The sequence below is a fragment of the Sorex fumeus genome, unplaced genomic scaffold (assembly GCF_029834395.1).
Source record: "Sorex fumeus unplaced genomic scaffold, SorFum_2.1 ptg000018l, whole genome shotgun sequence".
NCBI classification, from domain to species: Eukaryota; Metazoa; Chordata; class Mammalia; order Eulipotyphla; family Soricidae; genus Sorex; species Sorex fumeus.
Window position 1 is genome coordinate 34354300 of NW_026606075.1, and position 27902 is coordinate 34382201.

Sequence of the window (27902 nt, forward strand, 5' to 3'; positions counted from 1 at the left end):
GAAGTAAAATGTACAAGGAAACTGAAGATAGAGTTGAAGTCACTTCAGAGGGAAAGTGACCACAGGAAGTGAGGGAAGGTAATATTATAGTATCTGAAATTATTGGTGGGCGTCATAGAGCCAACGTTTAGAGTTGGGAAGGGAAAAAAAGGGAAACTATAAATTTAGATAATGACAAGTTTACAAATATTTATATTCTTGAAATCTAGAACTTGAGTGGATGACTATAAAAGATAATATGGGGACAAGACATTTGGAGGAAGTGAGGTCAAGGAATTGAAAGGGCAGGAACTGAAAAGTACCTGTCGATAGCTCACAATCTGGTTTATAGATAGGGGTTTGTGAATGGGAATGGGGGAAACTTGCATCTTGTCTTTACTAATTAAAGTCGAAATGAAACATTTCTTTTCATTATTTAACAAGCCAATAAGGTTTCTTACCTATATTCACTTACACCTTGTCCCTAATAGAAATCAGAGATATTTTTATATCATCTTACCCCCTTTTCAGATTCTTCCAAATATTGTTTATATTAATCTTCTGTATGAAATTATTATATGGGGTACACTGTAGATTTTTTATAAATTACTATTTTGTCAATTTATCTTAGTAGTGCTGGAGTTGGCCACATGCAAGGCACGTGCCATAAGTCCTGTACGCCTCTCTGGCTCTGTTTGTTGGTTTTGGAGGAAGGAGAGAGGGAGAAATGTTTGGCGATGCCGTCAAGTCAGATGGACACTGAACTTGCTTCCAGGTCCAGCATGAGGCACATAGCAGGGAAAGCAGCCACCATGCATGCGGACTTCAAGGAAGCAGTGCCAGGCAGGAAGATGCATGTTTCTGCTACAAGATGAAGTGGCCATTCATGGATGAGGCTGAAGATCTAAGAGATTTTGTTGGTAACCCAGCTTGAGTTTGAGCGGGCACAGCAGAAATGTTTAACACAGCGAAGGTGGGGGTAAGGGGCGGGAGTGCAGAAGCTGGGATCAGAAAACATGATGTGCACCATCACGTGGGGAAATGAATTTAAGAGGTGGGACGTGCAGGGACAGACAGGACGGGAAAAAGGGGACATGTTATTAATCTTGGTGGTCCTGAGGTAAACACTGTAGAGATGAGTGGAGATGCTGAATGATGTGAGAGAATAGCTCTTGTAGCCACGTAGATTTCTGGGACATTCACCAACTCAGGTCCTGATTACCTGACCTCCAGTTGTACCTCCAGCACCTTTCTTCTTCTTTGTTTTTAATTTAATTTTTATTACCATGAGGTACAGATGTAAACTTACAAACATTCCGTGCTTAGGTTTCAGTTATACAGTGAGAGAACCCGTCCCTCCACAGTGCTCATTCTCCACCACCAATGATCCCAGTAACCCTCCCACCCCCCATCCCATCCCCCCCACCCCATCACGCCTCTGTGGCAGGGCATTCCCTTTTGCTCTCTCCTTCCCTTAGGGTGTTGTGGTTTGCAATAGAGGTATTGAGTGGCCATTGTGTTTGGTCCTTAGTCTACTCTCAGCATGCACCTCCTATCCTGAGCGAATCCTCCAAACTCCCTTTATTTGGTGTTTCCTCCTCTATCTGAGCTGCCTTTTTCCCCAGCATGGGCTCCCGGCTTCCAAGCTGCGGAGCAGACCTCCTGGTATTTATCCAAACTATTCTTGGGTGTTCGTCTTCCATTCTGTTACCTCATATTCCCCAGATGAGTGCAGTCTTTCTATGTCTGTCCCTCTCCTTCTGACTCATTTCACTTAGCATGATATTTTTCACGTAGAACCACTTGTATGCAATTTTTATGACTTCATCTTTTCTAACAGCTGCATAGTATTCCATTGTGTGCATGTACCAAAGTTTCTTTAACCAGTCATCTGTTCTCGGGCACTTGGGTTTTTTCCAGATTTTGGCTATTGTGAACAGTGCAGCAATGAATGTAGAAGTGCAGATGTCATTTTGACTGCACTTTTTTGCCTTTCCAGGATATATTCCCAGGAGTGGTATTGCTGGGTCAAATGCGAGCTCATTTTCTAATTTTTTATGGAATCGTCCATACTGTTTTCCAAAAGGGCTGGACAATCGGCATTCCCACTAGTGGTGTAGGAGGGTCCCTTTCTCTCCACATCTGCGCCAGCACCGATTCCAGCACCTTTCTTATATTCTTTGTTTTTTTTTTGGGTCACATCCAGCAGTGCTCAGGGCTTACTTCTAGCTCTGTGGGTTAGGGATCATTCTTGGTCAGGCTTGGGGGACCATATGGGATGCCAGAGATCAAACCTAGGTTGGTTGCATGTAAGGCAAGTGTCCTACTGCTCCACTCTAACACCGTCTCTCCAGCACTATTCTGATTTCATCATTACTTCTCCCCTTCCACCCCTAGTAGCTTCTTGGTATTCCACAAACCCGTGAACACCTTCTTTCCCTGTTGACTTTTTATTTGCCATCCTGTCTTTGGTCAGCATCCAAGATGTCTGGCTCGCCCTGTACTTTATTCAGGTTTCTATATATTTATCACTTTATTGGAAAGGACATCCTAGCCACCCTAAGGATTTTATGGAGTTCCCTCACTTCTGATTACCCTCTGTCCTCTTGTATTGCTTTGTTCCTCACTTTAACAATTATCAACCTGAACTTCATTTACTATTCTAATTAATTCCTTTTCCCCCAGCTCTTTTCTCCAGAATATAAACTCCATATGGAGACAGAATTTTGTGTTTGGCTCTCTAAACATACTTGGTGAATGACTTATCAAATCATAACCAACACCCAGAGGATCTCACGGTCATGGTCACGGTCCTCCCGTTGTTCATCGATTTGCTCGAGCGGGCCCAGTAACGTCTCCATTGGAGACTTTGTTGTTACTGTGTTTGGCATATCGAATACTCTCGGTAGCTTGCCGGGCTCTCCGAGAGGGGTGGAGGAATCGAACTCGGGTCGGCCATGTTGGCTGCGTGCAAGGCAAACGCCCTACCGCTGTGCTATCACTCCAGCCCAGAGGATAGGGTTATTATAATACAACTCAGAGGATAGGGATATTATAATACAATGTTTCAGAATTGAAGACCAATGGAACAAGCTTGTTATTTAACTTTGGTCTGTTTCAATCTCTTTCATGAAAAGTGGAACTATTAGCACTTGCTCCAAAGAATCATTGCTATTAAATGAGATAGAGTGTGTAAACATTGTAATAGAGTCAAAAAAAAAAAAAGGCCCTCCCGTTGATCGTCGATTTGCTCGAGCGGGCCCAGTAACGTCTCCATTGGAGACTTCCTTGTTACTGTGTCTGGCATATCGAATACTCTCGGTAGCTTGCCGGGCTCTCCGAGAGGGGCGGAGGAATCGAACTCGGGTCGGCCATGTTGGCCGCGTGTAAGGCGAACGCCCTACCCGCTGTGCTATCGCTCCAGCCCCTGATTACTTTTCCCCAGTCTTCCCATTTTTGGAATGAAATATTTTATGTATGTAACAGAATTCTGTCTCTATTTACTCAAAACAACCTGAGTTTCTTGTCTGGCACCTCCCAATATCCTTTCATCAACAGTTAGGACTTTGGTGTTTTAACTTTTTTTGGCAATATTCTAGGACCCCATTTTCTAAACTTTTTTTAAGGAAAACTTCTTATATGTACCCTCTTTTCCATAGGAACCATTTAAATTTGCTACCACATTGTTGAATCTTGGTAAAGTAATTCATGCATAAGTATTAATTTGTTTCATGAAAGATTGTGTTATTCCTCTCAGCAAGTATATTTAATTTAGGGACTCTTATCTTTAAAGTAAGCCAAACAATGGTGAAAATAAATGAAGTGGCTAAGGGCTGCTATTTCGGTTTTTATTTTTCCTATTTGCGTATCTTAGCTCATTTCATGCAGGTGACTGCCTAAATTAGAGCATCCCTAAATTAGAGCAGCTCTAATTATGTCTTATCTTTTCTCCAAGCATGTGGTATTTAACACGAATTTTCCTAAACAGATTCATAGAGATTTAGATTCAAAGGGATCTTAGAGACTATCTGGGCCAGAGGCTTTTAGTTTATTTCCCCTCTTTTTTAAAGTGGCAAAACTTTTCTCAAACAAAGTGTTATTTGGACACAATATATAGTAAAGTATAATAAAAGCACAGCTAACTCCCTTAACGTAGAAATCCAGCCAGATAGGGTCTCTCTTTGTTGTCTGGGCTATCCCTGAGGGTCCTTCTGTGGAACCCAGAGGTTCCCCAAAGTGCTGTTTCAAAACCACTCATTTACACCAACCCTTTCATTTTTCCAGCTGAGGAAATGCAACCAGAGAGTTTGTGTTTTATCCAGTGTTACAGGATAAATTAGTTGGATTAAGAGCAGTCCCCAAATGGGCCACTCTTAGAAAAACACATTGTTAGACAAGAATGAAAGTTTTATATCTAATGCACATAGCTTTTACTATCTTATATCTTTAATAAGCAGATCTTTATTTGTTGTGCATACTATATATATATGAGATACTGCTATGATCCCGATGAAAAGAAATATGAGACTAACCCTTTGCATTCAGAAAGTAAACATTGTCCTTCAGAAGATGAAACATGCAGCTGAAAAATTATACCAAATTTATATATGGCTTCAAGATTTGAGATATTTGCAAAGCAATGTGGACTTAATTTAAAAATGAATGATACCAATAATTAACTCTGGATCTCAGAGAAGAGTGAAGCTATTTTAGGGGGAACAAAGGAAGTTTTTAAGAAAAGCTATGGGTAAGCTAAGTAGGGCTTGGCCAAGTATATAGGTGAAAAGTCATCTAATACCGTGACCAAGCACAGGGTTTTGTTTGAATTGTAGTTTCTTCACATGTATATGATATTGAGCAAATTCTTTTATTTTGTTTGTTTATTTTGGGGGGAGCACACCTGCTCAGGACTAACTCCTGGTTCTGTGCTCAGGGATGACTCCTGGTGGACTTATGGACCATAGGAATGTCAGGGATCAATCCTGGGTCAGCTACATGCAGGGCAAGTGCTTTACCTGCTGTACTATCACCCTGGTCCCAATACTGGACAAATTCTTAACTTCTGGACATGTTACTTCATATACAAAATGAAATAGGATGTATTGTATGTATGTCGGTTAAAAATATGTTAAACAGTGCAATCTTTAAAGTGGTAAAACATTTATCACAGTAGAAATTTGTTTTTCCTTTACATCAATGTCTACATTGATGGTTTTATAAATGGCCACCCAGGGGATCCTCGTTTCTTTTGGCATTCATCTTCCCTAAGTTTTGGGGTCTGCTCCATTCAGTTGCAATGGGAAAAGAGCAAAGAGTTTTACTAAGGAGGCTTTCAGGAGTTGACATGGAAGTAGTAATTTGTGCCCATTTTCTTGAAGATGTAGTTAAGTTGTGCACTGGAAAGGACATAGGTCTCAGTGAAGATGTACAGATCTCTGCTGCCAGTTGTTGGGAAAGTTGGGGCCCATCCATGTGGGTGTCTTGCTTAGTACAGTGGATATCTTGAAGAGGTATTTCAACATCCTTCTAAAGAATAGTAACGTTTATGTGCTTTACTGGAAACAGAAAATTTGCTACATTTCTACTTAAATGTAGTATTGGAGCTTTTTTTTCTTTGGTCACATCTGGCAGTTCTAAGGGCTTACTCAGAATCTGTTCTGGCTAAAGCTCAGGGAACCATATAGGGTGCAGGGGATGGAACCATATGGGTGACAGGATTTGCCACGTGCAAGGCAAGCACCCTACATGATGGACCATCTCTCCAGCCCCTCCTTTTTCCTTTTTTAAAAGTGGGTTATCATTTTATCTTTTACTTTTGGTGATAATGAGAAAGTGTTTATCATGATTCTTCTGAACTCTTTTTCTTGTAGCATGGTGTTATTGCTACAGAAGATGAAGAGTATTTTATTGAACCATTAAAGAATACCACGGAGGATTCTAAATATTTCAATTATGAAAATGGTCATCCTCATGTTATTTACAAAAAATCTACCCTTCAGCAGCGGCATCTCTTCGATCACTCTCATTGTGGGGTTTCAGGTGAGCCATGTGTGGCTTTTAGAAAATGTGTAGCATTGCTGCTCTTTTCCTTTCTGCAGGTTATTTTTTTCCCTCCCTCGTGCAGGTTATTTTAAAAGGTCAACAGTGGGGCTAGAAAGATGGTGCAGTGGACAAGACGCTTGCTCAGTCTCTAGCAGTGCATTTGGTTCCCCAGGTACTACCAGGAGTGATTCCTGAGTACAGAGCCATGAGAAAAAGCCCTGAGCACCACTAGGTATGGTCCAAGCACAAAAACAAAAAAAGGAAAAGGAAACTGAAATTTGAGGGTGAAAGTGACAATGCTCAGAATCTTCTTAGAAATTGGCACAACTCGGGGCTGGAGCGATAGCACAGCCGGTAGGGCATTTGCCTTGCACGCGGCCGACCCGGGTTCAATTCCCAGCATTCCATATGGTCCCTTGAGCACCGCCAGGAATGACTCCTGAGTGCAGAGCCAGGAGTGACCCCTGAGCATCACCAGGTGTGACCCAAAAAGCAAAAAAAAAAAAAAGAACTTGGCACAACTCATAGGGAAGTCAGTTTTGGAAGTTATTTTTAGAAGTTCTTAAAATATGTTTGTGAAAAATTTGAAGTTGTTTTTGTTTGCTCATTTGGAAGGAAAAACTCATCTTTTATTTTCATACAAAAAACCTCGTTTCAACTTTCAGGCAGAGATATTTCATAATATTCTAGGTACTTTCACTAACATGTTGTATTTATGCTAGTGAGGGAATCTAGAAATTTGACTAAGGCTTGAAGAGCTATAAGAGAGCAGACAAGTGCCTTGATAGGTTAGATGCTGTGGTAGTACCTGGTGGTGAGGACGGATCTAGCATTCAAGGTAAGGAAGCCCCTAAGAGAGGGCAACTTTCTCTTCAATTAATAAGTGAACTGTCTCCACCTCTCTTGACTCTGAAGAATGAAGACACTTTGTGCCAGAAAGATGACAGTACAGGGGTTACGGCCTTTTCCTTGCATTCCTCAGACTCTGTCTCAGATCCCCAGTCCTGCATAAGGCGTATGGGCCCCAGAACACTGCCAAGAGTCACTCCTGATCATGCGGGAGGGGGTGGCCTTTGGGGTGGGGGGTGGCCTCTCAGCACTACCAGATGTGCCCTCCCAAAAGAATAGATAGTAATTTAAGTTATAAGAATTTTGTTTTTTTGCATTTTGGGTCACACCTGGAGATGCACAGGGGTTACTCCTGGCTATATACTCAGGAATTACCCCTGGCGGTGCTCAGGGGACCAAATGGGATGCTGGGAATTGAACCCAGGTCGGCCACGTGCAAGACAAATTCCTGACCCGCTGTACTATTGCTCAAGCCCCTTATGTTATAAGAATTTAATTTTTTTTCTTTTTCTTTTTTTTTTGCTTTTTGGGTCACACCTTGCTTTTTGGTGATGCACAGGGGTTACTCCTGGCTCTGCACTCAGAAATTACTCCTGTTGGTGCTCAGGGGACCATATGGGGTGCTGGGAATCAAACCTGCGTCGGTTGCATGCAAGGCAAGTGCCCTACCCACTGTGCTATTGCTCCAGCCCTTGTTATACGAATTTAAAAAGATTTGAACAATAATTGTTTTTTGTAAAGAAAATTGTTTTCGTTGAAAGAAATTTAAAGAAATGTGAGGAGAGAGGAAGAAATAGTGCTCAATAAAGAACTTTCGGTTCTCCAGAGAGGGAAAAATAGAAAGTCTTTATATATGATTTCTCCAAATGGTCTTGGTTTGGAGTTCTCTGCATACATGAAAGTTAATCTGGGCATCATCACAGAGAAAACCTTGGATTCTTGATGGTCCTTCCACATTCTTCTTTTTTCATTTTTGGATTTTGGCCACCTCAGGTAGTGCTCAGGGCTTACTTCTTACTGTACTCAGGGATCACTCTTGGCGAGACATGGGGACCCTATGAGTATGTCATTGATTTAACCTGACTCAGCTGTGTACAAGACAAGAGCCTAAACTGCTCCAGTTCTTGAAACCCAATACTAAGTTGTAAATCACTAAGTTTGGGGAGCGGTTTGCTAAGCAGCTACAGGTAACTCGAAAACCAAGCTTCTGTTTTTGAATCCAACCCAGGTCAGCTCAAGTGTAAGGCAGATGCGCTGTACTAACTCTTTTTTTTTTTCCTTTTGGGTCACACTTGGCAATACACAGGGGTTACTCCTGGCTCTGCACTCAGGAATTACCCCTGGCGGTGCTCAGGGGACCATACAGGATGCTGGGAATCGAACCTGGGTTGGCTGTGTGCAAGGCAAACGCCCTACCCATTATGCTATTGCTCCAGCCCCTGTACTAACTCTTGAGCCTGTCTCCTCATATTCTTACCATGACCTTTAGACCCTTCTAGTTTCCTCTTTTCTGAGGAGGTCCAGCCTTTTCAGGATGGTAGTTCCTGCATTTGTGTGGTACCTTAGTTACTGCATCTCCAAAGAAATCGGGATTTGCATCTCAAAATGAGGTGTTCCACCTGCCTTTGGACTGCTCAGAGGTGAGCAATTTTTTAAAAAATTTTAATTTTATTATTTTTCCAAAAGCTCATTACCTGGGTCCCCTACCTATCTGCCAGCAGCATTTGGCCAATGATTCCTATTTTGTTTGTTTTTGGGCCACACCTGGTGATGCTCAGAAATTGCCCCTGGTAGTGGGTAGCTGGGGGACCATATGGGATGTTGGGGGATAGAATATGGGTCAGTCAGTCTCACTCTATCACCTGTATTATGCCTCCGGCCCCATGGCCAATGATTCTTTTCTTTTTTTTTCCCCAGGCCAATGACTCTTATAGTCATTTCCCTCTTTTATTTCTTAAAATTTCTCATTTCTACCAATGTAATTTTTATATTTATATCTGGATTTTTTGGCCACACTCAGAGGTCTCAGGGCTCATTCCTGGCTCTGCCCTCAGGGGACCAGAGAGACTTCTGGGGACTGTACTGTACTAACTCTTGAGCCTGTCTCCTCATATTCTTACCATGACCTTTAGACCCTTCTAGTTTCCTCTTTTCTGAGGAGGTCCAGCCTTCTCAGGATGGTAGTTCCTGCATTTGTGTGGTACCTTACTTACTGCATCTCTAAAGAAATCGGGATTTGCATCTCAAAATGAGGTGTTCCACCTGCCTTTGGGTGGGGCTCCTGGAATCCAACCCAAGTCAACTGCTCACACACCATACAAACTATACTATCTCTCTGGCACCCAATGTAAGTTTTCAAAGAACAAGACTAAAGAAGTTACCAAAGTTGAGGGTATTTCTGTTTGAGTCAAACATAATATATAAATTAATTGAGTTTTTCTTATTAAGACCTATTGGAATGATATGAAGTGGTCATTGAACATTGCTTTTAATTAAGTAATTGGTAGCCTTAATTTTATTTGCATGATTAGATGAATGGTATTGACGTTTATTTTATTTAGATAGTAAAATTATTTCAAAAGATTAAAAACCTTTATTTTCCAAATTAAGAAAAAATCTCCCTCAAATGCTTGATTGCTTTTATTGCAGACCTCATAAGAAGTGGCAAATCTTGGTGGCTGAATGGCACATCTTCTTTTCATTCTTCATTTCCAATTAATGGCACACATATCTACAACAGACAGAAGAGATCAGTAAGCATTGAGCGGTTTGTGGAGACATTAGTAGTGGCAGACAAAATGATGGTGGGCTACCATGGCCGCAAAGACATTGAACATTACATTTTGAGTGTGATGAATATTGTAAGTTTGATCTCTCTATATAATATTCTTATTTGGTAGTTTTTTTTTTAAATAAAGGTCATGGATTTTTGTTGCGCAGTAATAACTAAAACGATTTACTCATCTAGGGCTGGTAATGTGGCCTAGTGGCAACTTACAAGTCTTGTGAATGTGTGGCTCTGTGTTCCATCCCTGGCAACACAAATGGGCCAAAAGCAAAAAAAGTCTTAGTCATTTAAAATGAGAAAGATTTGATCTATTAATTTTATCTATATTAATATTTCAGCTCCATAAACAAAATAAATTTAAAATTAACCTTACAGTTCATCTTCAGATTATATGATCTTTTAAAATGGGTCATGTTAAATCTTGTTTAAATTATTTTCTTAATAGATTTTAACTCACCCTCTGAATTTCTGTTTTTAGTTGATCTGTAGGAGAAAGTATTTTTTAAGGTAGATGTAAACTTTTCACTGAAACATCTTGAGGGTAGATTTATAAAGGATTTGGGATTTAAAAGTACCTTTTCATATACACAGTGATTGAATTCATGAAAATTGTTTTACCCTCTTAAAAATTATAGCAAATAATCAAGCTATGATTTTTGTCTGACTTTGTATCTTTTCTTATTTTCTGGAGGTCAGGTTGCCAAACTTTACCGTGATTCCAGTCTAGGAAACGTTGTGAATATTATAGTGGCCCGCTTAATTGTTCTCACGGAAGACCAGGTAAGAATCAGTTTATAAAATCTAAGTCTCTTCACAGTCTTTAGAATTATGTACTGTAATATATTTTAATACTGGCTTTTAACAGAAGTTGTAGTTGAATACAATTTTGGTTCTAACCTTTAATTTTTAGACAAATTTTAAATAGTTTATTAAAGTATACTTCATATCATTTTAAAGCTGCTATGGATATTAGCTATATGTTTCAGTATAAAAATGTGTATTTGCATGGAAGACCTGATTTTGGTTGGTTTTATATGCTGATGATCACATATATTCATATTAACTAGAATTAGAGTTGGTAAGACTGTAAATTAATAAACTAAACTAACTCTAGGTCAGACATTACATAGTTAAAAATTGGCAAGAGTTTTTTTTCCTAGAAATCACTGATTCCAATTATAGTTCCACTCTAGTCTTCAAAAGTTTTAACAACTGACCTTAGTAATTTGTTTGGAACATTCCTGGTATGCATGTTGTATTGCAGCCAAACTTGGAGATAAACCACCATGCAGACAAGTCCCTCGATAGCTTCTGTAAATGGCAGAAGTCCATTCTCTCTCACCAAAGTGATGGAAACACCATTCCAGAAAATGGGATTGCCCACCACGATAATGCGGTTCTTATTACTAGGTATGGTTTGTTGCAAGTATTTTTCCTTTGTTGTGTTTGATGTAAATATATATTATTTATCTTAAGCTTTTTTTAGAAAATGAATATAGAGGGACTGAAATAGTAATTTATTATTCATTACTGAGAAGAATATATTATATACTGTTATTGTTTACATTAAATGAGTCAAACAGAAGACAAGATTTAGAGTTGACTTAGAATTTAATAACTATCTTTTCTTTACTACGCTCTTTATTAGGAAAATTCATTATAAAGATATGATTTGTTGGTTGAACAAGATACACAGTAAAAGAAAATATTTAGAGTATCAGAATGAACTTTTTTGTTTGGCGGCCACTGGTGGTGCTCAGGACTTACTCCTAACTCTGTGCTCGGGGATCATTCCTGGCAGTGCTTGGGTGACTAGATATGGTATGAGGGATCAAATCCAGTTTGAAATGTGCAAGGCAAGTGCCCTACCCATTGTACTCTCACTCCAACCCACAGAATGAATTTTAAAAAAATAAACTAGCCGTCAATCTAGGTTGGAGATGATTATAACATTAATTATCCTTACCTATCTGAATAATCAAGGAAGATGACCAGTTTACTTAAATATTTATTTTATTTAGAGCATTTAAACTGAGAAATATAAGAATAAAGATGCAAATTTTCTATAATACCTTGAATAGTTTATATCTCATATAAAGTATTACTTGATGATAATCCAATACATATTTGTGTCTTTTTCTAGTTTAAGAAAACCAAATTAAGATTCAAACATTAACTAGAAATATCTTTGAATGATTTAAATATGTGTTTTTATTTGCCTCTCAACAGTATTTTAAAAGTGAAAGTGAAATAATTTAATAAGTGAATAATAAGAAAAATGGAAACTTTGTTCTATTTTGGCTAACTGGAATAACCTTTGTTTTTTTTTTCATTATTTCTTTCCAAATACAAGTTAGTGTCTAATGCATACTTTACCTATGGTATATCCATCTGCATTAAGTTCTATGAAGAGAGTATAAAGCATTTGGGGGTCATAAATTCAAGACAGATAAAGATAATGTTAATTTAATTTTAAAGTTTTTCCCTGTTTTGTAGAATTAAAATGTCTTAGTTTACTTTTTAAAACAAGTTCACTTAAAATTTTTTAAAAATACAGTTGAATTTCTAAGTGATTTACAAAGTACAGAGTTGTTTATGGTTGAACTTCAGTTATGTAATGTTCCAACAACCATTCCTTCACCAGAGCACATCTCCTGTCACCAATGTCCCCAGTTTCCCTTCCACCCACCTTACCCTGCCCATGCCCGCAGCCCGACTCTGTGGCAGACACCTCTCTCTTTCTCTATCTCTCTTTTTCTCTCTCTCTCTCTTTCTCTTACTCTCTCTCTCTCTCTGTGTCTTCTTTACAGCACTGTGGTTTGCAGTACTATTACTGAAAGGATATCATGCGTATCACTTCACCTCCTTTCAGCACTCAGTTTTTGTTCAGCACTCAGTTTTTGTCCAGACTCATCATTTCCAGCTATCACTGTCATAGTGTTCCCTTCTCTGTCCTAACTACACTCCCCCTCCCCTTTTGTGGCAAGCTTCCTATCATGGACCAGTCCTCCTGGCATCTACTGTCTCTGGCTATTATTCACATTATATATATTTACATATCCTGCATATGGGTGCAATCATTCTATGTTTGTCTCATTGTATGTTTGTCTCTCTTTCTCTGACTCATTTCACTTAGCATGATACTTTCCATATCCATCCATGTATAAGCAAATTTTATGGCTTCATTTTTCTGCTCGAGAAAATCATTGAACAACGGGAGGACAATGACAGTGACAGTGACGTTTTTCCTAACAGCTGCATAGTCTGTTATGACTTGTACATTTATTTTAGACTTAATTTATCTGGTATCAGTGTAATGATACTTGGTATCATTAAAAACCAAAAAGTTTTTAATGGAATTATTGTTGTATAGAAATTATATTGTATGTTTTTTGTATGTTTTTATCGTCACATTTTTGACATATCAGTTTGATGGAGTCTGCAGTTCCTCACAGTTGAAAAGTCCCTGGAATAGATCCTTAAATATATTCAAGGAGTTAAAAGTGTGGGTCAGAGAGTTATCTCAATGGTTTGGAGTGCGTCCTTAGATATAGGAGGCCTAGGTTTGATTCTGGGTGATACATCATCCCCTGAGCACTATAGGAAATGTATACATATACACTAGGTACTGTGCAAATACAAAAACCTTTGTATAAAAATATATATGAATTTGGTTAGTGTTAATGAAATAACTAAAGTATATATGATTAATAAAATAATCACAGACATTTAAATTTGCTTCTATATTTAAATTTATAAACTCTTCTTCAAATGGTAATTCCCAGTAGTCTCCTGAGATTTTATATTTTCACTATTGTATGTATTTTGATTTTTAACTTTTGCATGAAATGACAACTTACCAAGATTGCATATTTATAAGGATTAGAGAAGTGAAATACATGTGGGCAATTAGCTACCCTCTCTTTTTTTTAATTAATTTTTATTAGTGAAACAACATGAGGTACAGTTGTAGACTTACAAATTTTTGTGCTTGGGTTTCGATTATAAAATGATCAAATACCCATCCCTCCACCAGTGCCTATTTTCCACCACCATGGATCCCAGTATCCCTCCCACACCCATCCACCCCATACTACCCTGCCTCTGTGGCGGGGCATTCCCTTTTGTTCTCTGTCTCTCCTTTTGGGTGTTGTGGTCTGCAAAAGAGGCATTGAGTGGCAATCATGTTCGTTCTATAGTCTACTTTCAACATGCATCTCCCATCCTGGGAGGATCCTCCAGACACCCTTTATTTGGTGCTCCCTTCTCTGTCTGAGCTGCCCTTTCCCCTAGCATGTGTGGCTGGCATCTAAGCCATGGAGTAATCCTCCTGATACTGATCTCGGCTATTCTTGGGTATTAATCTCCTATTTTGTTACTTTATGTCCCCCAGATGAATACAATCTTTTTATGTCTATCCCTCTCTTTCTGACTCATTTCACTTAGGATGATACTTTCCATGTAGTACCACTTGTATGTAAATTTCATGACTTTATCTTTTCTAACAGCTACATAGTACTCCATTGTGTAGATGTACCAAAGTTTCTTTAACCAGTCATCTGTCCTTGGGCACTCAGGTTTTTTCCAGATTCTGGCTATTGTAAAGAGTGCTGCAATGAACAAACAAGTGCAGATGTCACTTCGACTATACATTTTTGCCTCTCTGGGTTATATTCCCAGGAGTGGTATTGCTGGATCAAATGGGAGCTCAATTTCTAATTTTTTGAGAATCGTCCATACTGTTTTCCAAAAGGGCTGAACCAGTCGGTATTCCCACCAACAGTGAAGGAGTGTCCCTTTCTCACCACATCTGCGCCAGCATCGGTTGCTTTTGTTCTTTTGAATGTGGGCCAGTCTCTGAGGTGTGAGATGGTATCTCATTGTGGTTTTGATCTGCATCTCCCTGATGATTAATGATGTAGAGCATTTTCTCATGTGCTTTTTTGCCATTCTGATTTCTTCTTTGAGAAAGTTTCTGTTCATTTCATTGCCCCATTTTTTGATGGGGTTAGATGTTTTCTTCTTGTGGAGTTTAACCAGTAATTTGTATATCCTTGATATCAACCCCTTGTCAGATGTGTATTCGGCGAATATCCTTTCCCATTCTGTAGATTGTCTTTGTATTTTGGTCACTGTTTCTTTTGAGGTGCAGAAGCTTCTTAGTTTAAGATAGTCCCATTTATCTATCTCTGTTTTCACTTGCTCAGCCAGTGGTGTGACATCTTTGAAGATACCATTAGCCTCAATTTCATGGAGGGTTTTGCCAACTTTGTCTTCAATGTGCCTTATGGTTTCCGGTCTGATGTTGAGGTCTTTAATCCATTTTGATCTTACTTTTTTACATGGTGTTAGGCAGAGTTCTGAGCCCATTTTTTGCATGTAGTCATCCAGTTTTGCCAGCACAATTTGTTAACGAGGCTTTCCTTACTCCACTTCACATTTCTTGCACCTTTATCAAAGATTAGATTATCATATGATTGAGGGGAGATGTCAGTGTATTTGACCCTGTTCCATTGGTCTGCAGCTCTGCCTTTGTTCCAGTACCATGCTGTTTTAATTATTACTGCTTTGTAGTAGAGTTTGAAGTTAGGGAGGTTGATTCCTCCCATTTTGTTTTACCCAAGAATTGCTTTAGCTATTCGTGGGGGCTTATTGTTCCATATGAATTTCAGGAGTGTTTGCTCCATTTCTTTGAAGAATGTCATGGGTATCCTTATAGGGATTGCATTGAATTTGTACAATGCTTTGGGAAGTATTGCCATTTTCACAATGTTAACTCTCCCGACCCATGAGCTGGGGATATCTTTCCATTTCCTCGTGTCCTCTTTTATTTCCTGAAGTAGCATTTTGTAGTTTTCTTTATACAGATCCTTTACTTCCTTAGTTAAGCTGATTCCTAGGTACTTGATTTTCTCGGGCACAATTGTGAACGGGATTGATTTTTTCATATAGGTTTCTTCTCTCTCACTGTTTGCGTATAGGAAAGCCATGGACTTTGGGTATTGATTTTATAGCCTGCAACTTTACTATACAAGTCTATTGCTTCTAGGAGTTTCTTGGTGGAGGTTATAGGGTTCTCTAAGTGTAGTATCATATCATCTGTGAATAGTGAGAGCTTGATTTCTTCTTTTCCTATCTGAATGCCCTTAATATTTTTTCTTGCCTAATTGCTATTGCAAGTACTTCCAGTGCTATATTGAACAGCAGTGGAGAGAGTGGGCATCCTTGTCTCGTCCCTGATCTTAGAGGGAAGGCTCTCAGTTTTTCCCCATTGAGGACGATGCTTGCTGTAGGCTTGTGATAGATGGCTTTAACTATGTTGAGGAAAGTCCCCTCTATACCCATTTTGGCTAGGGTTTTCATCATAAAGGGGTGCTGGATCTTGTCAAATGCTTTCTTTGCATCTATTGATATGATCATATGGTTTTTATCTTTTCTTTTGTTTATATGATGGATTATGTTGATTGATTTCCGAACGTTAAACCATCCTTGCATCTCTGGGATGAATCCTACTTGGTCATGGTGTATGATCTTTCTAATGAGTAGTTGGATTCTATTTGCTAGTACTTTTTTGAGGATCTTTGCATCTGTGTTCATCAGGGATATCAGCCTGTAATTCTCTTTCTTTGTGGTATTCTCTGTCTTCTTTTGCTACCCTCTCTTTGTGGTGGCACAATTATTTAGTTCTCTGATCTATTACTCTAAATTGGTTCAGATTTTTTTTTTTTACTTTTTTGCAGTTATAATTTCTTGCTTGTGTGGGTAATAAAGTTTAGAAAAATCACTTGTTGGGCATCATAGAGTAACATTTATAGTGTTAATAAAATCTCTTTTAGTATAAAAGAGATTATCATTTCATTTTTAGGGCCACAGTAAGTTATTTAAATGAAAATATCATTTCTAGAATTCAGGTTTTATTGCTGTTGGGATGATTATGCATTGTGATGAGGTTTAAATCACCAGTATTTTACAGCTTTTTATATAATTTTGTCTTGTGTAATGTGTTTTAATCATACTGCTACTTTCAGTAAAAATAATTATGAGAATTTCATATATGCTTTCATGTTAACATTCAAAATTTCAGCACTTATTAAGAAATTAAGTTTGTGACTCCACTATTTAGAGGCAAGATAATGATTTATTTTTTTTGAAATGTCAGCCCACTAGGGAGAAAGCATAACATTTTTATTGAGAAATCCAGAGAAAAATCAATGTGTGTTTATCTCCAGTAGACCAGATTTTGTCCTGGGAATTTAAATGTTTTAAGAAGAAGACTGTTTGGAATTGTAATTACTTAATAATAATAATTTATTTTTTTGCTTTTTGGGTCACACCCAGCGATGCTCAAGGGTCATTTCTGGCTCTGCACTCAGGAATTACTCCTGGTGGTGCTTGGGTGACCATATGGGATGCCGGAGATTGAACCCAGGTCGGCTGCATGCAAAGCAAATGCCCTACCCGCTATGCTATCGCTCCAGTTCCAATAATAGTAATTTTTGAAAAAAATTATGAAAATTCAAAATGTCATATTCCTGATTAAATGATATTTCATTGTTTTATTTTATTGATTTAAATGGATAATAAACAAGGGCCAAAGGTATAGCACAGCAGATAGAGTGCTTGCCTTGCATGTAGCTGACCTGGGTTCAATTTCCGGCATTCCATATGGTCTCCCAAGTATTTCCTGAGTGCAGAGCTAGGAGTAACTCCTGAGCATTACTGGTATAACCCCATAAATAAATAAGCTAAACCTTGTGACTACATTAAAAATTATAAATTTAATTGTCTTATCTAATATCAATATCTCAATTAATGCAAAAACATTATTTTGTATGTATAAATTTAAATCTTATGCATTTATATTCACTTTGATATGTAAATTTATTAACTATCATATATCATTCAGCATTAGCCAATTAAGATGTTTCAAGTATAATGGACAATAAAGTCATATGTGCTAGAGTATATAATGTGGGGCTAGAGAGATAATAATAGGAGTTACAGCACATGCCTTAATTATGGCCCCCTTCAGTTTGCTCTCTTATTCCATATGGTCCCCTGAGCTATGCTGGGTACAGCCTGAGAGTGTCACTAGGTGTGGTCTGAGAGACTCTTTGAGCACTGCAAGAGTAACCTAGGTAACTAATCCCTAGTATGGCAAGGCATGAACAGAACTGCATCCTCAAAGTCTCATATTGAACTGCTGTCCTGGATGGCTAAGAATCATCAGGAGGGGTCCAGGGCCTCCTGACCACCACTTGGGAGACAACCTGCTTCCTCTCCCACTCCCCCCACCCCCCGCCAAATAAAGGGTACGAATGTGATATAAGTATATATTGTGTACGGATTATCACAGTCAAATAAATGAACACAAAGAATTTAAGAAGGTAAACAGGAATGTGCCTATAAGCTTTAAAAAGTTACACAGTTGGGACCAGAGAGATAGTACAGGTAGGGCTTCTTGTCTTACAGGCACCTGACCAGGTTCGATCCCCTGCACTGCATATTGTCCCTGAAATTTCCAGGAGTGGTCCCTGAGCAGAGAGCCAAGAGTAAGCACTGAGTACCACTGGGTGTGGGAAATCAAAAAAAATCCATTTAGAAACATAATTTATACTTAGAACAATTAGTCTGTAATCTATTTAAATTGTTCATTTTTTTGCAAACAAAGTCAGGAAATAGTCACCACAAATTTAAGCTTTTTTTTTTTTTGACTACAACTGGCTGTTCTCAAGGCTTACTACAGGGAGCACTCTTGGCAATACTCAGAGGACCAAAAGGGGTGAGGAACTTGGTCGGGTGTGGACAAGGCACTTGCCTTACCCTCTGTTTGATCTCTCTGGCTCAGCCTCTAAACTTTAAAGTCAAACCAGTTTCTTATTCGCGTGTGTGTGATAAAAACAAATGAGGAGTTTAGCATAGTCTACAAACCAGCTGGTGTTTGGTGACGTGGAATGTGCTTGCAACAATACTGAGCAATTAACATGAACATTCTAAAGCATGTTTCTTGGCTTTCTCTCCTGCCAAGTTTTGGATTGTTTTCTATCTTTAAGGTATCAGCATCATAGTATATATATTTAAAAAAATCATGATCAATGTTTTTGTTTTTGATTTAGTGACAGTCTTATTGTGATAAATTCCCAGTTAATATAATTTACCCATTTAATGTGCACAATTAAGTAGTTTTTAGCATATTCATAGAGTGGTGCCAACTAATACTGTAACTAATCTTAGAACATTTTTATTCACTTCCAAAGAAATTATTCTCATTTCTCCTTAACATTCTCATTTATGTTGAGATTTAAGCAATTAATAATCTTTCTGTCACTATAGAGGCTTTGCAAAGGGATGAAGTCAGACAATATGTGTTCTTCTCTTGTATGCTGGATAGTTTTTCCAAGGTTCATCCATATCATAGCATGTATTAAGAGTCTAAATTCCTTAAGAGTCTAAGTTCCTTGAGAGTCTAAATTCTTGAAAATTCAAGGTACATCTTGAAAGATTGCCTCTTAGTAGGTATTTCTTAATAGTTATACTTCCATTACAACTTTTCATTAATGGAAATCACAGGATCTAATACATCTCAAAATACAAATGCAAAGACTGCATACCAAGTCACATAACTTAATCCTTAATTAAAATGGGCATATTTATCCTCTTAAGGGATCATAACTATTTGCTTTGATGCTGCTGGATTTGAAGAGGATTAGAATTTTCAAGGATAGCTAATGTTTTCAAGTGGGAGAAACAAAAAGTAGCTGTAAAAATGTTTTCTTGCTAAAAGTTGGCCTGTATTATGTGGTGTTGAGAGTTTTTTTCTCAAAGAACATATAGAAATAATGTATTAGCTATGTTATATATTAAAATAGAGGTAAGGAAAATTAAGTGTGGTTCGTTAAGATTTATTTGTTCATGTATGGATTTTTAAAAATTCTTATGGAGTTTCAGTTTAATTTTTTTAATGAACTGTTAGTATGCTTGAAAAGAATATACCAGGTTCGTAGTCAGTGGAAGATCTTTGAAATCATATTGCAGATGAATTGATTTTTATATTTTAGCATTTGAAAGTAGTTGTTATTCCTCTATCAGTGCATAATTAGGACAAACTGGAGTGACTTATTTCTTATGCAATTTGATACAATTAAGAATGAAATAGAGAGTAAAGAGATAGAAGAAGTGCTAATTCACTTGCCTTGCATGCAGCTGACCCCAGCACTGCATATGGGCCCTCTGAGCACTGTCAGGAGTGATCCCTTAGTACAGATTTAGGGTTAAGTTCTGACCATTGACCAGTGTGCTCAGCTGCCCAAAAATAATGAAATAGAGTTAGCATTGACAGTTACACTTAGGCAATTGCACCAGATAAAATATCCCATGCATGATCTATATTTAAACATCGACTAAAAATAAAATCTTTTTTCTTCAATAACCAAGTTGACAAAATACATGCAATTTAGTAAACTTTATTTGAGCACTCTTTAACTAAAACTGCTTTATTTGTAATAATCATCACTTAATCATTAAATCAAAGAAGAATGTGTCATAATAAACAACTCTAAGGAATAAATAGTAAATTTAGTCTCTATATTGCTTTTATAAGTATACTTATGCAATTGTTTATTATGTGCCAAACACTGAAAGTGCCTTACACATAGTCATAACTGCATGAGATAATTTGTTATGTTCCTCATTTGTAGATGAGGAAACTAAGGCATAGATAAATGGAATGATTGATAAGATTAAGTTAGATACCAGACGTTATCTTATTTACCTCTTGGCCACTAAATATATATGTAACCTTAAAGCTATTTTATTTTTCTACGCAGTTATTCAGATGGTCAAATTTGATTCTTTGGAGTGATGTTTTAATGATTTGTTGTGTATATCAGGTACCATGCACAGTCTTGGACTAATAGTTTACTATGTCTTTTCAAAGCACATTACTCAAAAAAAAAAAGAGTCCTGTGAAATTAGAACAACCCCTAAAGACTTGGATCTTAGGTTCCAAACCATAAAATACAGCTAAGAAAATATGCAAAACAGTCCATGATATTGACTTCAGAGGCATCTTCAACGATTCAACTTCATTGGCAAGGAAAACAAAAGAAAAATAAATAATTGGCACACCATGAGACCAAAGTGTTTTGCACTGTGAAAATATTATTAAAATAAAGAGACATCCTACTGAATGAGAAAAAATATTTGCACACCGCCTATCTGATAAAGGGCTAATATTTAAGGTCTATAAGCATTTGTGAAACTCATCAACAAAATTACAAACAACCTCCTCAAAAAATAGGAAGAAGAGCCAAATAGACTATTTTCCAAAGAGGACATACAGATGATGAACAAGTAGTACACTGTCCCTTATTTTTAGGAAAATAACAATAAGATATTGCCCCACGCCAATGAGAATGGCCTGTATTCAAAGGGCTAAAACTCCAAGAGCTAGCAGGCATGTAGAGATAGGAACCCTCACTTATTGTTGGTGATGTCTATGGAAAACAGCTTGGAAAACTTAAAAAAAATTAAAAATAGAGTGATCATATAGTCCAACTTTTCCTCTCCTCGGCATCTATTCCAAGAACACAAAAACACCAATTTAAAAAATAGTGTTCCAACCTATTTTCATCTGGGAAAAACATGTCCAACAACAGATGAGTGTATAAAGAAATTATGGTACATGTGCTGGAGAGACAGTACAGCAGTAACGCACTTGCCTTGAATGTGGTAGACCCAGGTTCAATTCGTGGCAATGCATATGGTTGCCCAAACCCTCCCAGAGTGATCCCTGCGCATAGAGACAGAAGTAAGCTCTGAGCTTACTTACACTGCTGGTGTAACCTAAAACAAAACAAATGAAATATTGTGGTATAATACACAATGAAATGCTACTCATCTATAAGAAAATCTGAACATTTTAAAAGTAGAGGGGGTGTCATCTTTAGTGAAATAAGTCAAAAAGAAAGTGGATAATCTTACTCATCTGTTCTGTATTTATAAAATGCAAGGGAATAGTAGCCTGGATGACAGTTCAGCATGTAGGTGCTTGCCTTGGATTTGGCCGACCTGAGTTCAATTCCCAGTATCCCATATGGTACTCCCAGCACCGCCAGGAAGTGATGAGCCGGGGGGTGAGAACACAGAGCCAGGAAAAACCCCTGAGCACTACCAGGTATGGTCCCCAAGACAAAACAAAACAAAACAAAACAAAACAAAGTATAGACATGGAACTATGCATACAAAAAAAAAAAAACCAAGGAAGTAGACAATGTCCAAGGACAATAAACTCTTTAACTCTGATAACAAAACTGAGGTTACTGAGGGGTGAGAGGAAGGGAGAGTGGATGGGAAAAAGTTAAAAGAACAGTAGTAGATGGTGGCAAGGCATTTTATCCTAAAACTTGTAAACACTTGTACTCTTGTAAAATAAATAATTTTTTTAATTTGAGAAATTTAAAATTCCCTTTTACAGCTTCATCAAAAGAGGATGACATAGCCCAGAGTACACTTAATGAAGGGACTGAAAAACTTACATGTGGAAACCTGTAAGAATTCATTAAAAAGAAAAAAAAAAAGAAAAAAACACAGGAAATGGAAAAGATATCCTGTGTTCAATGATTAAAAGAATCACAAAAGAAAAGGAGGACAATAAAAACATCATTCCTCCTGACTTCAAACTATAGCACAAAATAGCAGTAATCAAAACACTATTGTAGGAGCTGGAGCAATAGCACAGTGGGTAGGGTGTTCCTTGCACGCGGCCGACCCGTGTTCGATTCCCAGCATCCCATATGGCCCCCGAGCACCACCAGGGCTAATTCCTAAGTGCAGAGCCCAGAGTAATCTCTGTGCAACACCGGGTGTGATCCAAAAAGAAAAAAAAAACTATTGTAGTGATAGTATTGGACTGAAAATGAACTAAAGACCCCTATAATAAGAGCCCAGAAATCAACCCATACATATGTAGACATTTAATTAATGACATAGGAACTAAGACCATACAGTGAGAATGTAAAACATCTTTAACAAATGTTATTGAAGAAATTGAATAACCATGTGACCAACTCTCCCAAAATAGTGTTGGGAGAAAGGTAGGTAACCACCTCACAGTATTCACAAACATTAACTTGAAATTGATTAAAGACATAGAGTCAGAAATGCAAAGAAGTAAACATAGGTGATGAACTCCTGGACTATAAACTCAGATGTGTATTTGGGGACTCAATTCAAACACAAAGAAAACAAAACAAAAATAAATACATCAACTTAAATGCCAAGAAGTGAAGGTGAATATCCTTAATATATCTGTCTTGCTCCTGATCTTCAGGGGAAATATTTCAGTTTTTCAGTTTTTCACCATTATATATGTTAGCTATAAGTTAATAACATATAGCACAGTTATGTTGCAGTATATTCCTTCTATTACCAATTTACTGAAATTGTAAAAAAATGACAATGGGTATTAAATTTTGTCAAATGTTCTTTTCAGGACCCTATTGATATTTTGTGCATTTTTTTTCTTTTGTTGATGTGGTCACTGTCACTGTCACTGTCCTCCCATTGTTCATCAATTTGCTCCAGTAGGGCCAGTAACATCTCCATTGTGAGACTTGTTATTGTGTTTGACATATCAAATACATCACGGGTAGCTTGCCAGCCTTTGCCATGCAGGCGATGATGTGGTATGCTATATTAATTGATATGTATACATTGAACCATCCTTGCATCCCAGGAATGAATCCCATTTTGGTTAAGGTATATAATTCTTTTGTTTTAATACTGGCATTAATTTGCCAAGATTTTGTTGAGGAATACTGCATATATCATCTATGTTCCTTTGAGATATTGGTTAATGGTTTCCTTTTTTGGTGCAGTTCTTGTCTGGTTTTAGGATCAGGGAAATGTTGGCCTCATAAAATATGTTTGGGAGTTTTCTCCCTCTTTGATTTTTGGAAGAGTCTGAGAAGGGTAGGTGATATATATTTTCTTTGAAAGTTTAGTCAAATTCACAATTGAAGCCATCTGGTCCGGGGTTTTTGCTCTTTAGGGAGACTTGATTGCTATCTTGATTTCAGTACTTGTGATTGGTCTACTTAAGCTGTTTAGTTCTTCCTGGTTCAGTCTCAAAAGATTATATGTATGATTCAAAGAATATTTGTTCATTTATTATGTCCAGTCTGTTTGCATTTAGATGTTTGTAGTAATCGCTTGTAAATGTTCATGTTTCTGATTATCTGTTATAATTCCTATTTTATTTCTAATTACTTTTATTTTATAACGCTTCCACAGCAGTGCTTGACCTTGGGCCTTTACTGGTGATGCTTGACCCGCTATTGCAGTTCTGTTGGTTCAGAGTTTAGTATGTGGTACTGGTTGGCCCAGTGGTGCTGGGGACCAACAGGACCACCCTAGCAGTGAGTGCTATGAGTGTCATGCAATGCCAGGAATAGAACTTGGGGCCTCTTTCATGAAAGGCATGTGTTCCATCCTTCTGTACTATCTTCTCGACTCCTTATGATTTTTTTATATTTTTTTCACAGTTAACCTAGCCAACAGCTTATTAATTTAGTATGTTATTTCAAAGAGCAGATTTAGCTTTATTGAGCTTTTTATATCATCTGTTGGTTTTTATTTCACTTATTTCCACTTTAATTTTTATTGTTTTCTTCTATTTACTTTTCATTTTATTTTTCTGTTTCCTCCAGATATATGTTTATTTGAAGCATTTGTTAGTTATTTATGTAAGCATGTATTGCTATGAAATTCCTTCTTTTTTAAAAAAATAATTTTATTGGTGGCCAGGGTGAAGAGTTAGGAATAACCCCTGAGCACCACTGAGATGTGACCCCAAAACCAAAAAAATTTTTTTTCTCCCCTTCCCTTTCTTTTGGTTGTTGGTGCCTTGGGGTTTCATCTGGGTTGTGCTTGTTCACTTGACTGTGATGCTTGTCAGGGGTTAACACATTTGATTTGACTGTAATACTTGCATTTTAAATTGTGCTCACATGTATTTCAGTTGTAGTACTTGTTGTGGCTATGTGCATGACTGTTTCACATTTTTTTTTGAGTTGCACCATTTGCTGGTTTGCACACTTTTAATTGCAGTGCTTGTGCACACCTGACTTTAATTTGCTGGAGAATGCACGCTGTTGTGGCCCAGGTGTCCCAAACAGTAGAGCTGAAGGCCCTTTTGCACTCAGTGAAGTAACTAAACTTGGGACCTTGCTCCTACAAGGCCTGTGTTTTTGCTACGAAGTCATCTCTGTGCTGCTCAGTGTCGCTTTTTGTACCACTTTTACTACATCTCATAACATCTGCTAGTTCATCTTTTCGTTTTGTTGGTCTCCAGATAATTTTTATTTTTTCTTTGATTTCTTCATTTACCCAATAATTGTTCAGAAGCATGTTATTTAGTTTCCACATGTTTGGGATTTTTCCAGTTTTCTTTTTGTGGTCGATTTCTAGCTTCATACCATTGTGGTCAGAAAAGATGCTTGGTATGATTTTGATCTGCCTGTATTTTTTGAGGTTTGTTTTGTGTCTCAACATATGATCTCTCCTTGAGAATGTTCCATATGCACTTGACAATAATGTATGTTTGTTTCTCTTGGGATGGAAATTTCTGTATATGTCTATGAAGTCCATCTGCTCCATTATTTATTAAAGGTTATTATCTTCTTGTTAAGTTTCTTTCCTGATGATGTATTTATTTATGTAAGTCATGTGTTATGATCCCCTACATTATTGTTTTGCTGTCTATTTCTAGCATTTCATCTATTAATAAGTGTTTTATATCATTAGGTGCACCTATACTGGGTGCATACATATTAATGACAGTTATATATTCTTGATGCATCGATTCTGATAAATATACAATATCAGTCTACGTCTTTTGTTTTCTCCTTTGTTTTTGTTTTATTAGGAATGAGGATAGCTATTTCTACCCCTTTCTCTACTAAATAGGTTTGGAACACCTAGTTTCTGCCCCTCATTCTGATGGGAGAGTCTCGCATACATAGCATAAACATACTTTTCTTTTTAATTCATTTAACCACTCTCTGTCTTTTGGTTGGTATTTTCATACTACCATCATATTAGTAAGCATACATAAAGTGACTATTTATATATGGGATTAATTTATCCCTGTCTGTGTTTTGCTTTGTGGATGCCTTATACTTCTGGTATTTGTTTTCTGTGAGTATCTATCGCTTTTTAATTTGGATGGTCTTTCCTGTTGATGATTCTATCAGTTTCTTCTCCTCTTCTCACTTCCCTTTGCCTTTTAGGCCACACCCAGTCATGCTCAGGGCTTACTCCTGGCTCATGCTCAGTGATCACAGAGGCTTGGGGGACTTTATACTCTGCCAGGAATTGAAACTGGATCAGCTGTGTACAAGGCAAGCACCTTATCCATATACTATATTCCATAGCTCTGGCCCCTTGTATCAGTGCCTTAATTTTTATTATAAGTCTTGCTCCAGTTTAATGGTATCATGGATATTGCATACTTTATGTATCTGAGATAGTGAGTTTGTGTGTGTGTGTCTATGTGTGTGTGTGTGTGTGTGAGAGAGAGAGAGAGAGAGAGAGAGAGAAAGAGAGAGGGAGAGAAAGAGAGAGAGAGTATGCTGGTATTAACTCACCATTTTAGAACAAATTCTGTATTTATTCTTTCTATCTCTTATTGTTGTCTCATTTCATTCTTATTTGTGTTTCTTATCCTGTATTATTTTTATATCACGCTCTAGGGTTTGTATTGTTTTCTTTTCTTGTAAAAAGAATTTAATCTCAATATTTCTTATAGTTGGCGAAGGACAGGCGGGCGTTATGAATACTTTTCCTGGCTTCTGCCGCATCTACCAGTACTTCTGCTCTTCTCTCTTTGAGGTCTTCCTTGATCGCATCTCTGCACCGCTTTGCGAGCACGGACGTTAGCTTGCGGTTGCCTGAGGCATGCGCCAAACCACGCTGGCGAATTAGCTCAAGAGTTTTCGAAGATAGGCGATTTTTTTGTGACTATCTCTCTCTTGGCGTTCCTCGCACATTCATGGAGGTGCTGAACCAGTCGATCGTATTCCTCGTCAATGTTGTCAACAATGGCATCTTCCCATGTTGCCGCAATAGTACCAAAGAGTTCCCAGTTGGTGTTCGTTCTGGGAGTTCTCTTTTTGAACTTTGCAGCCCTTTCTCCCCGCTCTGTGAAGTAGAATTTTGCACGAAGGAGACGGTGGTCCGATCCCGTTCGAAATTTTGTGACAACAGCGACATCGGTCAGGCAAAACCGTCGATTGAATATGACGTGGTCTATTTCGTTGTGGAATCGTCCACCGGGAGACTCCCATGTCCATCGTTTAGATTGTGCCTTCTGGAACTGTGAGTTACCATGGATGGTCTTGGTCAACATGATGAACTCAGACAGTCTCTCACCCTGTTCGTTCCATTCTAGGCCATGGATCCCGATATGAAGTTCTTCAGCTGATCTTCTCGGTCCTATATTGGCATTAAAATCACCCACCATCTTGTAGAAGGCGTGGTCTTCTTTATAGAACTTCTCTAGCTCCATGTAGAACTTCTCGATTTCTCTTTCATCATAATGAGATGTTGGTGCATAGACAACGAAGATAGAAACTGCAGGCAGTGAGCCACATCTATTCAAATGTAAACGTCTGATTCGGGTTGTTAGGCATTCGAATGAATCAATGCTCTTGGCCAAGTTTGTGTTGACAAGGACACTGACACCTCCAACACCTCTTTTATCACATGTTCCGAGGAACAATTCTTCTCCAGTGTCGAAAATGGCATGGTGAGATTCGTGCCTTCTTGTTTAGGTCAGACCAATGATGTCGTACTTGATCATTCACGCTTGTACCATCAGGTCCTCGATGGATGCATCTGATGCTGGCATACGTGCATTGAAAGTACAGACGATCATTTTTGTCTTCCTTCGTTGTGGCAGCCTAGGTCGGCCTTGAGATTTTGTTGGCCTCTCCTTTCTCATCCTTCTCAGTGCTGCCATGTTGGTGAAGCCTTCAGGGTCAGGTGAATGAGACCAGTTGTAGTCACTGGTTTTGGCATATCGAATACACAACGGATAGCTTGCCAGGCTCTTCCGTGCAGGCGGAATACTCTCGGTAGCTTGCCAGTCTTTCTGAGAGGGATAGAGGCTTTTGGGGCGACCTCTAATCACCCTTGTAGGTGTTACCATATTTGAACCCTATCAAATACGGTACGACAATTCCCG

The 27902-nt window shown here is 38.1% G+C and overlaps 1 protein-coding gene across 1 annotated transcript in view; it reads left to right on the top strand.

Moving 5' to 3' along the window:
• Window positions 1-27902, top strand: part of ADAMTS6 (ADAM metallopeptidase with thrombospondin type 1 motif 6) — a 312693-nt gene that overhangs the window by 20974 nt on the left and 263817 nt on the right. Inside the window, exons 4-7 of the mRNA XM_056112563.1 lie at window positions 5850-6018; window positions 9520-9731; window positions 10355-10438; window positions 10923-11068. Coding sequence (XP_055968538.1) covers window positions 5850-6018; window positions 9520-9731; window positions 10355-10438; window positions 10923-11068 — 611 coding nt within the window. The remainder of the gene's footprint in view (window positions 1-5849; window positions 6019-9519; window positions 9732-10354; window positions 10439-10922; window positions 11069-27902) is intronic.